Consider the following 18,114-nt stretch of genomic DNA (forward strand, 5'->3'; position numbering starts at 1 on the left):
ACAGCTGACAAATTTCAGTTTAATATTTAATAAAAGAGGAAACAAAGGACCCAGGAATAGACCGTTAATAAAAACAGGACAAAAACAAAATAAACACACACACACAAAGAACTTGAAATCTTGAAATAACTAAAATAACACGCACATAGAAACAAAAGTAAATGAACGATCCAGACTCTACTGAAAATTGTGGCAAGTACACATGGTGCATTTCTAGAAATCTTCGTAGAAGGTCAAATTAGGTAAAAGAGGAAATGAAAACGATGGCAGTTGTGAGCAAATTGGTTCTCATGGTGCAGATGACCCACGTGTTCATGGTACCACTTCCAAACCATGTGCTAGAGTAATCAAGGGAACTAAGAACGTTGAAAAAAATCGGTTCTCATAGTGCAGATGGATACACTATAACGATCCACGAGTTCATGATGACGACCACAATACTTTTGCAGTGATGACTTCAATCTTGTGATATGCATACTCCATACGGAATGAAAAGTCATCTGGTTTGTCGTGTAGTTTTGTCAGTAGTTTTCCTTTACCATCGATCTCTAAGTGTAAGTCAATATTTGAGGCTAATTTTACAGCGTCTGTAGTATCTTTATCTCAAGTTCGTTGGGGGTAGATGCGATGTATAAAATCCCCGAAACTTGGATAGTTTAACGATAATACGTCAACTAAATAGCAGAAAAAGAGATCAAAGGGTTTGGCTTAACGGTGTTCCTTCCTTTGGATAAGATCAGCAATAAAGTCAGCCTCATAAGAGTGAAGGAATACATATTTCGAAGCATACATTAACAAGTTAAAACATAAATTTGCATATATTGGACATGATATTATTATATGTTTCTCATCTTCTACCTTATCGCTGCATACACATGTACATACCATATTCTGTCATTGATAAGTTCCTGTTTCAATCTTCAACGGGACCACTTCATAACGAAATTTATCTTATATCTCAAAGGTATATTTTGCGTGAAATACACCCTATTCCATGATTATTCTTAAATAGTTTTAAGTAGGTCATTTCTTGCCAGTGTTTTGAGATGAAATATTTTCTCCCAATTAAATATACCACAACAATTAAAAAATATATAAATAAATCTTCTAACTGTATTATTTCACTCAAAACTATTTACATCGAGAAATCTTTTCAATTTGAAATATCTGAACTATAACACCATTCTGTAATCACCAGGTTCGTCAAAATCCCCTGTTTGGTAGACATACGAGGTAGACATATTAACTATGGACCTTATTTGTGGTCTCTTACTGAGTATGATGTGGTTACTGGGTGTGACGCCGATATATTTTTCTTACAATGCATTGCTACTGTACTTGGAGCGTTTATCATAAATGATACACTTGAGTGTTTGTCACGAGTTGACAAAATGATATAGTACACTTGATTGTATGTCACAAGTTGACGGTATGATACTGGCATCATGATTGAATTAAAATTCTAAACTTGTATATTTTGGTTTGTTCTAACGAAGGCGATGTTTGGTTATTCAAGTGTTCAATAACATTTATTTATGGTTCCCTTCTAATGCTCAGTTGTATCCGTTCTGTTTAGTGTCACTAAATGTAAGGTTTGTCAATTCTTGGCTTTCTAAGATGTGATCCGATTCCCCAATATTTGCCAGTTTTAGGTACAAAAAACTATAAACCTTAATAAATTTATGGGTCGGTGTAAGTTATTCATTATTTGTTAATTGACTTTGGAACTATTCGCACAATAAACGTTACCTCTAATTCAGGCGGCGGTAATTAATTGTCTCTGAGCTCAGAAAAGGCCGCAATAAACCGGACAAGGTGCTAATATGGTCAATACTGGGCCGGATACGTTCAGCATCGTTACAATATTGTCATTAATGTTTTACTTTGTGGTACAATAAAAGATCTAGCGACGGAATACGCTTTCTCATAAATAAAGTGACGTGACGAATATCAATACTATATAGTTTACAAAGAGCCAGCACTCAATTTGACCACGCCTTATGGCAAGCCATTGTGGAATTTCTTCCCCATTAATTGATATTAATAAATATTTAATTACGTGTTAACATTTATTTATTGTGTTGATAAATCATTTCAAGTATTGATATAAATATTTATTTATTAACATATGAATAAATATGTTATATTTATTGATATCATAATTAGTCCAGAATATTAATAATTCATTTATTAAAGAGGGTGTCTGTATAGGCTAAAAACCACTAATTCCACTTCCCATAGGCTTCTATGCTAATTTCACAATATTCAATGGCTTCTCGGGACTTTACCTTAACTTTAACCTGCAGATGACTATATATCAGCATGATTCTACATATGTCAGCTCACAATCCTCAGAATGGCATGTGGGGTTAGCAGACTTGCAGTGCAGTACTGGTCACCGGAAGTGAAGGGTCTATAAATAGCATGGGAAATCCCAGTGTTTTCACAAGATAGGGGTATATTTAAAAATCATTATGGAGATTAGGCTTCACATCACAAGAAGCAAAATGCACCAATAAAATGTACAGAAATGTTTTTCCTTTCAGAAACTCTTTAAATTTTTAAAATAAGATGAGAACTTTTTTCACAGCACTAAGAGGAACAGGGGTAATTTCTGCGTAGGACTATTTTTGCGTACGTTCCAAATGCTCATTGGTTGAATTGGTGGTCTGTAACCTAAATGTATAGGTGGTTTAATCGTGGTCAGAAAAGTGTTTGTAATTGCTTATTTTATTGAATTGGATATTGCCCGGCATGCATAATCTGTAATAAGATTGAATAACAGGTTGATTAATATTATTAACATATTAATAATTCGTTCAATTTATTGATATCAATAAATGATTTATCAACATGTTACTAATTTATCTCTTAATTGATATCAAAAAATCATTTATGCACATGTTGATAAATAATTATTAACATGTTATTAAATATTTATTAATAAATGGGGAATAAATCCCACAACAGATTGTCATAAACTTGGTGTATCGAAGTACTAAACAACATATCGAAAAATTGCGATTAAAAATATATTATCAGCATTCTTTATTTCCTCTTTCCAAAGATCATAACATCAGGTTTTTAAAAAATTAAGTATTAATATATAGCAATGAATAAGACAGCAAACGATTCAAAATTCATTGTTCGTGAAATATCATTCATTAAATATTTGGAATACTAGTCAGAAAACTGACCACTATATAGATCTATGGTAATAGGGTATATAAGTCTGGTCACGTGAATCCGTGATTTGATGAGAATGGGTCCTTGTCTACCAATCAAATGCATGGAGATTTGTCATTTACACAACAATGGGTTCAATATTAAAAGCAATTTTTTGTGTAAAAATACTGATAAAAAATGAAAATATCTAGTTCTACATTTAAAAAAATGTTCAGTAAAACATAAAATAGAAGATTTTGCAACACGATTCCCTACTTGCGGAGCTCGGGATGCAGCCATATTTTATCATGTTTTTGCAGAGTTACCTCCCGTAAGAGCATGTGCAATTTCGAAGTCTCTCTAATCGATGTTCGGATTCGGGTGCAGAAAAAAAGAGGCAACTCGAATGAAAATGGAATCCCCCAGCAGACAAAAACAACGGTGTTTCTAAAATTTACAGGGTGTTTTAGTTTGTTGGTAGGTTACATGAGAATGATTTTCATTTGTATCCCGGGTAAAGAAAATTTATGGCAGGGTCAGTAGAACGAGAAATTCCCTTTTGACTTTCGAGGTTTTCTAAAGTAGGGAAAATGGCTATTTATAGTTCAAGACTACTTTTCTGTCCGATCTTCGTGGACTCATCCTATTTTCTTTGCGGGAAATTATTTTTTCACATGTCCTTAGAAATGCTACATAAGTGAAAGTTTTATTGAATCAATTTACATATTTTTAAAAAAATCCTAAAAATGTGCACTTCACTATAGAAGTCTATGGGAAAATTAATACGATACTGAGACCGGTAGTGCAGCGTTTCGATTTCCCGGAAGTAAACAATAAAATGCAGATCGGTCTTCGGATTTCAATACATCTATATCGGAAATTGTGGAAGGAAACTAGAACGAGACTTACAAACTCTATACAATAACACAAGTAATTCTGTGGAAACCTTAAACGTCGTCGCTAAAATCATCGTGAGAATTAACTTGTTTTTTTTAAATGATTTCCAACAAAAATATAAGAACTTAAATTGTAACTTACACAAGAAACGGCCTGGAGAGAATAAAGTAACCCCCTATACTACGCTCCTTCACAGAAACGACTATGCATGAGGAACCTATGTAACATCCGAATTTTGAAGTAGCTGTACGATACGAAACAGTTCATAGAATTTTGCAAGTTTACCCTAATGTATACTAATATTTTGCATGATTTTTGATTTTTCTGTTTCCGGATTTTCTGTCCCCTCTCCGTAATTGAGATTGTCTTATATCATTAGATCAAACTTCGTTACTGATTTCGTCATGTGAATAGGTGGAGCTTTCGCATTTAGAACATTATTAATCATTGTATGAGTATGTCTAAAGAAGCAGGTAAATTTATATACTGGAGGTATTTCTTTTAATTTATTTTTTCTCAAGTCAGGATATTATCTTGCCACAAGGCACAACCAGAGGCTTCATCATACCCCACTCAAGGATCAAGACGCTTCAGTATGCCTTCATCCCCGCAGCCATCAGGATATGGAATGCCTTGCCGGACACACTAGTTGTTACACTCACACTAGAGGCATTCAAAGTGGGAATCCTGACAGCAGAGTAGACGAACTTGGATTTTAACTGTATACACTGATTCTTTTAAATGTACAGTCATTTGTCACGGAATGTAATTAGTGTACATAGCCAAGTTCGACAATACTCAGACATCTGAGGGACGAACTTCATAGGAAGAAAAAGAAGAAGCCTATTGATCTGTCATTGATTCTACAGATAGCCTTTTGACTACAGAAATACTTATTTTGATTTGACATAGTCACAATATAAACTCATTAAAGGAAAGACCACCTTTGCATTAAGTTAGGCTCTTATGATAAATCATACCCATGTAAACAGAAATAAATAACCTTTAATGCAAAATGCGCTTTTATAAAATGCTCAAGGCTATGCAAAGTTCGAAATCCTTGAAATATAAGTGGATAACCATCTTGCAGAATTCTCCTATCTAAAGGAAGATCATAGCCAGATTTTATTGATTTTTACCGATAGCTTCCGATTGGTTTGTGATGTCACTAAGTCGGTTTGGTACTGATACAAGTACTGCAAATAATAAGTAAACAAAGAATATTCCATAAATATTTCTACGATCCTGTTTATTTAATCACCTAAACATGATGACTTGTCAAGCTTACAATTGCATGAATGATAAAAGAGAAATGTTCTAAAAGTTTTTTTTACCAGCAACACGAACATTCTTCGAAAGTAGCCATAAGATTTTCCTTACAAATACTAGTCAACTGGCTGCAAAGCCCGTTGTTTGTTAATGATGTCTGACATTTGCTTATTCATGTTGTGTCTCAATCTCTTCTTCTATTTATTTTGGGTTGAAATTACAGGGGGAAAGTCCCAAATTTGTGATTTCTTCAGACATCGTAATCAATTATCTATTTACTTTCCCTTTACAAACCGACTTCATGACGTCACAGTTCAACTCGTCATGATGGCGCCCATAGGCGCGGGAAATTCAAATTTCCTAATCATAAATCTTGATTTATTAATTAAAAAAAGGAAATTAATTTGTTTCAATTTAATTTTCATGAATATTTAACAGATTAGTTTCGATATTTATGACTTGCACAATAACATTCTCCTTGAAGAGATTTTTACCAAGGTATCAGCTCTTCTCAAAGCGACAGTGACAGAAGACAACAGTTTCAATGTAGTTAAACATGTTTTTACAAACAATGAATGTGTACCGGTCAAAGAATAAATCTCGCCATTTTCAGTTCCAGTTTATTTCAGTTTATTGGAAAACACTCAGATGCATTTACAAATATGTGTGATAAGAGGTCAAAATACAAACATTTTGATAAAACATGACAATATAAACATGCAATGACGAAGGAGACACTGTTAATATGTTTACATGTAAACATGACAACTATATCAAGACAACAATTTTCTTGACATAAAGAGACATTTTTTGTTTAGAGCAGTGTTACAGGAAGTCGTTAATCCTGTTTGTATTATTCATATAATACATGCAATTAAGCAAATAGATATTTCTTAATTAAACAATGTTATGATTTGTACATGTTAACATTGTATGGTATTCATTGCCAGTTTCCTCCCCACAAAAATGTACAGATTTTATCTTCTGTAGGTACATTGTACCATCTTCCTGTCTCTATAGTCAGTCGTTAATTTGAAGTATGGAGTTTTTTAATCCAAATTCTTGGTTGCTCTAGCAACCGTATTTAATAAGGTAGCTTTCGATCTCAAATTTTTTTCGAAAAAGTAGTATAAAATTGGCCTCTAGATGCTGCCATTATGGAGCTGTGCCATTCTTGCACAAATTGATCACATAAACTTGTCTTATGCTATTCATATTACACATACATGTACCTACATGTAGTTGAATATTAAAAATAAAGGACATATCAAGGTCATTGGCAACTGATTGAATAATATCTATCCACTTGAAAGTGACATTGCTACTGAATTGTAGAGATAGCAGACAGAAGTATTTCTCCCTTATCTCTACACTGTAACAAATTTCATTTCTGAATGAAAATTGTTGTTACATATAGGCCATAAAAAATATACAGTGTACATGTACAATGTATGTATGTTTATAGTTATTGTTACATATATACATGTAGTACAAAATAATGTACCTGGCTGACCCTATCACTTCGCGTCTGTTGTCGTCATTAACAATTATTCAAAACTCTTCTTCTCTGACACTACTTGACCAATTGGAACCAAACAAAGCTCCTTAGGATATCCTGCATAGAACTGATTTGGGGAATTCAGATCCATCGAAAAACATACAGTGTATACCCTGTTACTAAGAACAGAACTTAGGGTCACACAGTAATTTTTCACATATATCTCCAAAACTGTAAGGGTTAACCAAATTTTGACATGGAGTAAAAGTGTTTAGCATGATGAGATTTATCTTCTCCTCTGACACTTTTGGCCAATCAGAACCAAACTTTGTATGGATGTTCCTTAGTATGTTTTGCATAGAACTGTTGTGGGAATTTTTGATCCATCGAAAAACACGGCTGCTGTTACTAAAAATATAACATACATGTAGGGGTCAGACAGAAATTTTTCGCATATATCACCAATATCGATAGGTTTACAATGTAGCTGAATTCTTTCAATTGCTGAAATGATCCTCATTATAAGGCTTACTATAGTCTGCATTGGGTCGAAGTTGTCAGATGACTCCTTGTTAGAATTATTGAAAGGTGAAAAATGATGTTTTTACAGTTTTTAGTCAATACATTGTGTCTTGAAAACTATGATAGATGCATTTTGTACATGTAGAAAGAAACTTTCAATTTCGTGAAATGATCCTTATGATAAGGCCTACAAAAGTGTGCGGTGATCAAAGTTGTAAGACAACTCCTTGTTAGAGTTATTGCCCTTGAAATGTGAAAAATGATGTTTTTAGTAGTTTTCAGTCAATATCGTCAAAACTGTGATAGATAAAAAGTAACTTTCAATTGATGAAGTGATGCTTATGATAAGTACTACCAAATTCCTCTTAGAATCAAATTGTCAGACAACTCCTTTTTAGAGTTACTTCCCTTGAAAGGCAAAAATTTAAGCAGGTAAGTGATTCAGGCTCTTGGGAGTCTCTTGTTTTTATGCCCTTTCCTTAGTCATTAAATAAATGTTAGTAATGAACAGAGGTGCTTTAAAGAAGGCATTATGAAATTCGTATTTACAAGGTGTTTTCACATAAAAACATACAAGATGGTGACAGAAACATTATTCCTGTCATGCTGAATATTCAAGGAACTATTTACACAATTTTAATATGAGAGGACAATTTTCCTGTCCTTTCTATCAATAAGTAATTATACTACATCATTACATGTGACTACATGTGACTGTTTTTATAATGAAAAAAAAATCTTACCAATGGTACCAAAATTGGAACACAACATGATTTAAATCTAATGTCATACATTTATTTATTTCAGAGAGTTTACCCCCTCCTCCCTCGTATGAAGCAGTCACTCAAGGACAGCCTCCTCCTGATAAAAATGATCAGTCACCATACCCTCCTCAGGCACCAGGTATGTTTGAAGAAAGTTACTTTACCGGTAATTTAACGTAAATCTTGGTTATTTATACTTAAAATACATTAACTTTAATCCATATAATTTATTTTTAGATTTTTGATTTATCAAAACACCTTATGTCGCAGGTCTATCACTGGAACTTCCCAACTATTTCTGAACACTACACAAAAATATAGTCCAAATTTAATTCGTTTTACATCATTCAATACTTCTTTTATAACCAGTAAATATGTTTCTTGCAATTATTCAGCTCAATAATAGTCTTATTATTTCTGCAAATACAATTGTTATCTAGTTCTCATATCAACTGAAGATTTGAAGGACTCCTTTTAGGCCTTGAAAGGTATTAAGTAATAAATTTGCATTTAGGAAATTGAGTTCTTGCAGTAATATGTTAAGCATATTCCATTTAACAAACTTATCAGTCAAATTCTCCATCCTTTCATTAATTGTTTCCCTTTAATAAATAGGAAGTGAAGAGCAGTGATTTTAATCAAGTAAAATTGGCGGGAACATTCAAATTGATAAAAGTGTCAAGTTTTTTTGAAATCTTATGTTTGTCCAGGAAATTATTTCTTAAGCTGAAATTAGTTTCATTTGTGTACATGGTGTAATAAATGATTTGTTACTTTAGGTTTTTTTTTAGACAGTTTTAAAAATTCAGGAAAAAGGTGAAGTTCAACACAATTTGAGTTGGTATGTGAAGTTGGATCAGAAGTATGGATTGACATTCAGTTTATACATATTAGGGAAAAAACAGTTCTTATATTAGATATGAAAAATGCAAATGTATGATTACAATTTTATTTTACATCATGTAATCTTAAAAATTTTGTCCATGCTACAATTTTCACAAGAATCAAAAACCTCCAGTGTTGACAGCACTTTGATTATCACTTTTCCCAGAAACCCAGATTGACAAAATTTGATACAAATGTATATGTAGATACACATAAGGGGTGCATGTGTTGTTTTATACACACATAAGTTCTTTTTGAAGATTTCAGTCTTAATTTTTCTTTTTTCTCTAGGGTATCCGACACAGCCACCTTACCCACAAACAACTGGTGGATTGTACCCTGGACAGTATACTGGCTATCCACAGCAAGGACCAAACTATTATGGCATGCAACCAGGTGTGCAACCAGGTGGACCATCAGGATATGGCCCAGGATATCAGCAAGGTGGACCATCAGGATATGGCCCAGGGTATCAGCCAGGCCAGTACAACCATCCTGGTGTTGTAGCACCTCCTATTACCAATACAGTTTTTTTCCATGGACAAACAGTACGTGTATACAAGTTTTTATAGGAAAAAAAAGACAAGGTTGATACTGATTTTGGGGGTTATGCCCTTTTGCTGTTTCTTAAATTAGATGCCTAAAATATCAAGCATTTTATAGAACTACATAACTCTGGTTAAAGCAGATAGAGGTCTACAATATTGTTTTGCATTATTCTATACCAATGATGTCAGACTGAGGTTAATTTTGGGGGTTAACACTTGAATAATCTAGGAATGAAGGACAAAATTGTACTATAAGAGGAAAGCTGGGATTGAAGTTTGGGTTTGTACTCATGTAATTTGAATGTTAAGGAATTAAGGGCTAAAGAGGGTAAAAAAAAGCATTCTCATGTCCATATGATAACTAGTAACTGAATAAATCTCTTTGCAATTGTACCTCAGGGTACTGTTCTACAAAATGGAAACAGACCAGATATGGTGAAGTGCAACAAATGCACCAGCCTACAACCTAAAACTCAAAATGGCCATTTTATACCTTCAGAGATCACTAAAAGGTCTTTATCAAGGGAAGGATGGGACCATATAGATTGTGTATGCATAAACCGATAAGGAGTCAAATATGGGCCACTTTGCTTCAGTCAAATTCTTTTCTGCAATCAAAATTAAGAGCTATATTCAGCTTGAATTACCCAAATGGTTCATGTTTAACCTCTGCAGTTATATTACTGGTAATTTGTGTCATGCGTGATATTGTATTTATACTTGTGTGCTACATGAACATGTACAAATTTTGCTACATAAGTAATTTACAGAATTAAAATTTATGTTGTAGATGCAAAAGATAATTAACTTGAATACATGATTTCTATCTATAAAAAGTGATTTATAATTTTCTGTTTGTTTAATATTTTGGGCAAATATTTGTCTTATTTATAGCAACTTAATTAAAAAAACAAGACTTAACAAGTTTACTCAGTGAACTAAAAATTTTATTTTCAGACCGATAAACAGACTGACATGTACATGTATACTCAGTGAACTATAAATACATTGTACTATGTTTCAGACCAATAAACATACTTTAAAAGTATAGTCAGTTAACTATAAATATTATGTTTCAGACCATGATGTTGACCCCTGAACAATTACAAGCAAGGAAACGAAAACAGATAATAATGTTTGTTATAGGATCAGTGGTTATGGTTATCATATTCATAATTATAGTGTCATCCACAGCGTAAGTACAGTGGTACTCTCAACAGCAGAACATGTAAACATATTATAGAAGTAAAGTGAAACCAAGGGAAACCATTAAACTAAACAGTCTGTGGGTAACTAAGGGACCATATTGTTTCAAAACAGTCTATAGGTAATTAAGGGACCATGCATTTTCTAGTCTATAGGTAACTAAGGGACCATGTAGTTTCTAAACAGTCCATGGGTAACTAAGGGACCATGTATATTCTTAATAGTCTATGTGTAATTAAGGGACTGTATATTGTCTAGAAATCAAGGGATTTTACCAGTACCTAGAGAAACCAAGGGAACATCTATTGTCTAGAAATAAAGGGATTTTACCTGTACCTAGAGAAACCAAGGGAACATCTATTGTCTAGAAATCAATTAATTTTACCAGTGCAAAGAGAAACTAAAATCTAACAATGTTCTATTTATTTACCCAAGTTATTTTTTATTTGTTAGTGTTGAGTCTTGATGACTCGTACATGTTACTTTGACAGTATAGATTTATGAGCACTTTAAAGTTTTAGGATTTGTCATTAGAAGATGGTAGAGTTATCTTTCTTAGCACTTTACTGAAATGCACACAAGCAAATTTGATAAGATCAAGAAATGATATGTTATATCATTTCATGTACGCCAATCCTTACGAATCATCAATTCTTAGTCATTTCTAAGCATTTGTATTTTACTTGTTGGCATTCTTAAATAACTCTTTACAATTTATACATTTGCAGGCATTTGTGTCGATTTGCAAAAGGAGATGAACAATTTTTGACATGTCAAAAATTTTTACACAAATAACCACAAATGTTTTTTGATTATTTTATTTGTATAGAGCTCGCAAACCATATAACCATTTGTAGGGCATCATTTACTGATCCCAAGAACTTGTAAAGCATTGTTTTATGATTCATTAACAAATGATTGGGAGTAGTAAATGATAGTTTTTCAATCACTTAACAGAAAACACAAAATCAAGCGAGCACTTTGTATACGTAGGCGATTAGGTTGTCATGACAGTGACTGAAAAAGAATTTTCAAGTATAAATTTGACTCATTTCAAATATGTCATGTGTGCATGAAGATGTACGTCTTGAATTTATATGACAAAATGCAACTCCATTGAAAAATCTGTATTGTAACCAAACTGCAAGTATGCGTAAAAACTTGTTAGACTATCGTAAGCCATTGTTTAATTATCTAAAAGAGCTTGGACCAAATCACAGCAATTCACAATGCACTCACAATTATTTCTTAACAATATTGTATGCTTTTGCAAATTGCTAGTATTTTATTGCATTGAATCTTGAACTACATGTATTAACGTAAACTCATCACATTCATTCTTGATAATAAGTACACTGAATGTTCATACTCATAACCAATCATGAAGCACTCATAAATCACTGGTAAAAATGGCTTAATTCACAAGTGTTTGTTTGTTTTACCAATCTTGTAAATTTTAGAGGTTTGTAAGGATTCGTAAGAAAGATTTGTGTATGTGAAGGGGATATTATGGAGAGAATTGAAATGAAGATCTCTAAAGTAGAAGTATATACATTGGTCAATTGTTCCAAATTGTGACAAATAATTATATTAAATTTCCAGAATTTTTAATTGGTTGAAATGTAAAAGAATAAATGCATTTTTGGTTCAAACGAACCAATTGATTTTAATAATTTTTTTTTTTTATTTAATAATTCGATTAAATTTGTAACAAGCTTTATATTTGGTGGTTCTCTTAGAGGAAACCAAACTATTTTGTATAACTTGCTTTAGTACCACATCATAAATGTTGATTGGTCAGTACTCCACAATCCAAATCATCCCAAATAATGTATTGATAACAAGCAAATTCCGAGAATCCATTACAAAGTAAGTTATAAAGAATGTTTCTAATTTTTGAACAGGTTATACAAAATAAAATTGATCGGGCCAATTTACACTCTTAATCTGTAAACTGCAGCAAACCATGTTATATAAACTGTTCAAACTTAAATGAATTCTTTATTACAAACAAATATTATACCAAAAAAATCTGCTGACTATTCATCACACACTGTGTAACTCCACATACTGGTGAAAAAGAAAGGCTGATGAATTGGTTTCTCTTATGAAGTATGTAGAAACCCTGTAAAATAGGAGGAAAGCTCTCACATAAATTTTATCATCATATGTGGTATAAAAGTCATGAGCATTTTTAATCACCGGCTAAGAAAGGAAGAAATCCATATCTAAATCATACTACCAACATAGGTTGGCTATCCTGCCACACATGCTGGTAAATCAAAGTACTGAAATACTGAAGCACCTGAAGTATTCAAATAAATAATGATAAGCCAGTATCATACATAATATCAATTAGTCATAATAATTATATATATATATATATATATATATATATATATATATATATATATATATATATATATACACACGATACTACACTTTCATAAAAGCTGAAATCTGATTGGCTGATGTTGGTCATGTGATGAAGAAATAAGAAGAGTATTGTTTGATCCTACATATATGGTCAAACTTTAATCAGATTGAAATGTACCATTTTAATTGTATTTTTATTTTTATATTAAGGGCTTAAGAACAGCATTTGAAGTAGATCACAAGATGAAGGAACGTGAAGCAACATACTTAAGTATATATCTACACCATCCTGTTTTCTCAACAAAGTTTGATGGTTTTTAATTCAATTTATATCTATTAGTGGTTGTTATATTATGCCACAGTGGTAATCTTGTGAAATTCAGTGCAACTTTTGTTTGTTGAGATAGGAAAATACAGGCATAGGTGTATTTGGTTATTAATGGAACTGAATCTCCAGGTTTTTATGCATTTTTATCGTTTTTATACTGCCATTAAATTATCTTGATTTCTCATTGTAAATAATTTATGCATTACAAAATATGTTTTCAAAGAATTTTGACATCAACATTTTGATAAAAGTAATTTCAGTGGTTTCACATTTTCAAGTTTGAACCCAGGACTGCCACACACATTTTACTTACGGTCTGACTGTTGCATTTTTGTTACTTTGGCATCTTAAAGTTGTAAGATTGACAAAAAATGTTAACTTTATAAGAACCCTTATGGCTTTATGGCTACAAGTAAGAGTTTGTTGCAGTTTTTGATACATGCAATGTGATGGTTAAGTTATTGTGCTGAACATTATAAGTATGACATACTTTAACATATATAGATGCTGAATGAACTCCATTGATAAAGGCCTGTAAATGAAGTGATCAGATTCCTAAAGGAGTTTCCTACTTACATAACATATGTATAAATAAAAGTCAATCACTCTTACGGGGTGATGGATCATTAAAAACCATGCGGAACATAACAATAAATTAAATAAATGTCTAAATATGTTAAACATCACCAAATGATGGTAAAATTTGGATTGATTATTTTGGATAACCAATATCTTTATCAACATAAATCTAACAAAGTTTATGATCAAAACTTTGATGCTGAGTCACACCATGGGTGATTGTACCTTTATTAAAGGCACACATAAGTAAATGATAAGGAATCTGAATGAGAACGAGAAATGAATTGAATGTTGAAATCAATTAAGAAAAGTCGAATTGTAGTAGTACAGTGTATTGATGTATAGCATATAGTGTTGTACCAGCTTTAGACAAGGATCTAACAGTGAATTATTTTTTCTCGTTAATTCCATCTGGAGAAGTTGTAATTTTTTCATCCAAAAGCTTTCCCAAGACACTCTTACTTTTTGACCAGTTGTTATTATGATCTATGATCATAACAATGTTGTGGAGATCCTCCTGGGTGTGTCCAGCAGATCTAAGATGGCGACTTAGAGGGAGGTCTGGTTTACATTTGTAGTCACTGTAATGACAATTCATGCGCCTGTTGAAAGGTTCTCTCTCACCAAAGTACTGCATACCACATCGGCACTGGAGAAGGTATTGTGGTGTTTTAGGTTTTGCAAGTCATGTTGCAAAAAATGGGGTATTCCTTTGCAATGCAGTAGCTTCAAAACATTTGGGTGTGCAGTATCTGGGTACAGGTCTTACATATTTTATCTCCACATGGTTGACACTGGCTGGTTGTATTTTGAAAAGGCTGAGATGAACTCTCTGCTCTTACCGGGGCATCTCTTTGACTTTAATTCATTTCTAGTTCTCATTCAGATTCCTTATCATTTTACTTATGTGTGCCTTTAATAAAAGTACAATCACCCACAGCGTGATTCACCTTCAGAATCATTGTTTTGATCTTAAACTTTGTTAGTTTTATGCTGTAGAAGGATATCCGTTATCCAAAATATTCAATGTAAATTTTAACATATTATAAATATATATATATATACATGTATGTGTGTGTGTGTGTGTGTATCCAGTAGCCCTAATAGATCAAATTCAGTCCTGGCACTAGGTACATTTTATAAGTGCATTATAGAGAATTAGATTGTAAGATAGAACTGCCCTTATAGATCTAAATACGTCTTGGGTACATTTTATCAGTGCAATATAGATGGGGTATTTTTGTATGAGATATATTGTGTTATTATGTCAGGAGTTATAATAAAAGAGTTTTTGTTTATATTTACAACAGGTTAAGGGTTAGGTTATTATACCCCTGGCTTGAAAAGAGGGAGGTATTTAATAATCATGCTGTCTGTTCATCCGTCTGTCTTTTTGTCACCAGTTCTAAAAAACTCCTCTCAAACCCCTGAATGGACTCTGATGAAACTTTCATGCATTATTTATCACAAGATGCCATTGTACACCTCCTTTTTTGTTTTTCCATCTGAATGATTTTGGCTTTTCCTTTTTTTTCATTGGTCAACAAAGAGGACCATTTTCTAATCTATAACATCTCTAAAATCCCTGCATTGAATTCAGTGAAACTTTCACACATTGTTAATCACATGGTGCCATTGTGCACTTATTATATTACCATCTGAATCTGACATGATTTTTTGTTTTATGTGGTTTCTAGGGAAGGTAGCAGGGGGTATCAACAAGCTCACAATATATCTAGTTTATAATTAATTTTCTATAATATCTTGGTTTATTACCTTTTTTTTGTTATCATGTTAAATGAATCTGTGATATAAATAATGCTCTTGTACCACATGTATTCTTCATGTTTGTCATATTTCTATTGTTTTTTATGTTATTTTTTTCATTTGTGTTCTCACTTAATTAAAATATACAAGTAGTGATAATAGATTAAATATGGAATCAACAGAAATCTTACTTCAATTAAAAAAAAATTTTGATACACCCACTTAAAAAAAGAAGTTGAAAATAAATTCACCATCAGTGTATTTCCATCAATAAAGTATAATATATTGTGAGTAGTAGTGTAGTGATTTTTGTGTATTAGGTCCTATGAAGGGCCTTGATTGGATTGTATGTAGAATGGGATATAACATTGAATCCTGACACCACCTGTTTGAAAGTCATTTTTGTTAACAATATATGGTGTTTCTGACCAGTTTTTTTTTTCTTTGTCTTCACTACAGACACAACATTGCAGACACATTTTTTCAGGATTACACAATTACTTGTGAAAGTAATTATTGCATCATACCTATTTTCTTTATTTCATTTTAACAAAATAACAGATTTGATGGAAGTATGTTTTCATTTTGTAAATAGTAACTACATGTATGTTTACATTTTGTGTTAATAGTAACTACAGGTATGTTTACATCTTGTGTTAATAGTAACTACACATATGTTTACATTTTGTGTTAATAGAAACTACACATATGTTTACATTTTGTGTTAATAGTAACTACACATATGTTTACATTTTGTGTTAATCAGTATGACTCATGATGATTGATAGTTTACTTTTCAGGTGATTTATACTTCTCTGAGCATTTACTCTGAAGGAAAGCTTTTTCTTTTCTTTTGATGTGTGTTTTATTTGTGTTTTTTTTTTTTACTATTTATAAAGTGCCTCTCATCATTATCTTATACATTTATATAATTGTATATTGTTAATGCAACCTTGTCAGCATAAAAATGACATTCTAGAAAATATGCATTATATAATGATAAAATAGTACAATATTGTTTAACTACATTTATGTAATGATTATTGTTATTTTCTGGGGTGAAATGTGAAATAAGAACTCAATTCTGAAATTTATCTATTCTTTTTTTAATTATTATTGTGAAAATGCTTCCACAACTCATAGCAGCAAGTTCAGAATTTTGAAAAGTATATAAATTTTATCTTTATATGTTACTTTAAAGAAAAGAATGTGTTTATGCTAATATCCTAGATTTTGTATATTACATATAGTAATTCCAAAATGAGGTAGTGCTGAGTCAGTGTAGGAAAAAAACCAGTAAGTTCTCAATGAATGTGGTTTATTCTGGAAACTAGCCATATTTTTTTTACATTTATTGATTGTGTGATAGATAAAATTTGTGAATTATTTAAAGCAAGAGGGTGGTAAATTGTGAAATAAGAAGTTTGCATAGGTTGAGTCTAATTTGTTAATAACAAATAAAAACTCCACTTGTACACTATAAATAAGGGGGGTGCAAATACTGAAATAAATGGGGTATTATTAAAATTAAATGTTGGGTATTGTTATGAGTAATGGGAAGTTAAATCCTTTACTAATCATGCTATAGATCATGACATCCACATTATTATTATATATTTACAGGTGTATAGTTGATATAAACATTTTTGTTAATATCTTTATATATTGTAATGGTTATTTTTATTGTTAATAAAACAGATAATATTCATATACTACAGTTATGTTTTTTAAACAATTCTTTTTGGTATTTATGCATTTGTAAGAATTCCTTTTTAAATGAATCAATTTATCCCTTCACTACAATTTTTTTCGTCCCCCACACTTTTGTATGGTGAACTCCATAATCGCTTGATGGATTTTCATGAAACTTTCATTGAATGATTATTTGTAATGATGTGCGGGTGCTGTTTTTTTATTAGATTTTATAGGGGGTTTCTATTAGCATATCATGGACTTAGCCTTTGATACAGATAGTTGGGTGTTGGGTTCTCGTTTTGTATCTGCAATTCCTTTTGAGTCGCTTGATTGATTTTTGAAAAAGAAACTTCCCGGAAATGATTGTAGTGCATTTTGTTATTTTGATTTTTGATCAAAATGAATTTGAGGTTTCCGTAAGCGTAACATGACTACTCGTTTGAATTAGTAATGCTCTTGTGTAAGTTTTAAGTTTAAAAGATATTTTGTAAAAGTTGTGCACTAATAAAATAGGAGTGCGGTATTTTATTTTAGCCTAATGCTCACATTTACATGCGCTCTGCCCCGGGAGAAAGTGGCATGTTTCTATGTATAGTGTAAGAAAGACAACTCAAT

General features: G+C 31.9%; 1 protein-coding gene across 1 annotated transcript; it reads left to right on the forward strand.

The window, feature by feature from the left end:
• Positions 1–4,409: 4,409 nt before the first annotated feature.
• On the forward strand, positions 4,410–17,516 carry LOC148608893 (uncharacterized). Its single transcript, XM_088596298.1, has 5 exons — positions 4,410–4,535; positions 8,159–8,254; positions 9,292–9,548; positions 10,628–10,743; positions 13,341–17,516. Exons 1-5 carry the CDS (start codon positions 4,514–4,516, stop codon positions 13,345–13,347), a joined length of 498 nt encoding a protein of 165 aa, XP_088452424.1. The 5' UTR covers positions 4,410–4,513; the 3' UTR covers positions 13,348–17,516.
• The last annotated feature ends 598 nt before the right edge of the window (positions 17,517–18,114 follow it).

The sequence above is a fragment of the Perna viridis genome, chromosome 8 (assembly GCF_037379345.1).
Source record: "Perna viridis isolate PV_CMFRI_1.1 ecotype Kerala chromosome 8, ASM3737934v1, whole genome shotgun sequence".
Taxonomy (NCBI): Eukaryota; Metazoa; Mollusca; class Bivalvia; order Mytilida; family Mytilidae; genus Perna; species Perna viridis.

Excerpts from the sequence above, each read along its gene's own strand:
- LOC148608893 (XM_088596298.1), top strand. The coding sequence starts at position 4,514 with ATGAGTATGTCTAAAGAAGCAG. Across the intron at positions 4,536-8,158 it reads GAGTATGTCTAAAGAAGCAG|AGAGTTTACCCCCTCCTCCC; the intron begins GTAAATTTATAT and ends TATTTATTTCAG. Across the intron at positions 8,255-9,291 it reads ATACCCTCCTCAGGCACCAG|GGTATCCGACACAGCCACCT; the intron begins GTATGTTTGAAG and ends TTTTTTCTCTAG.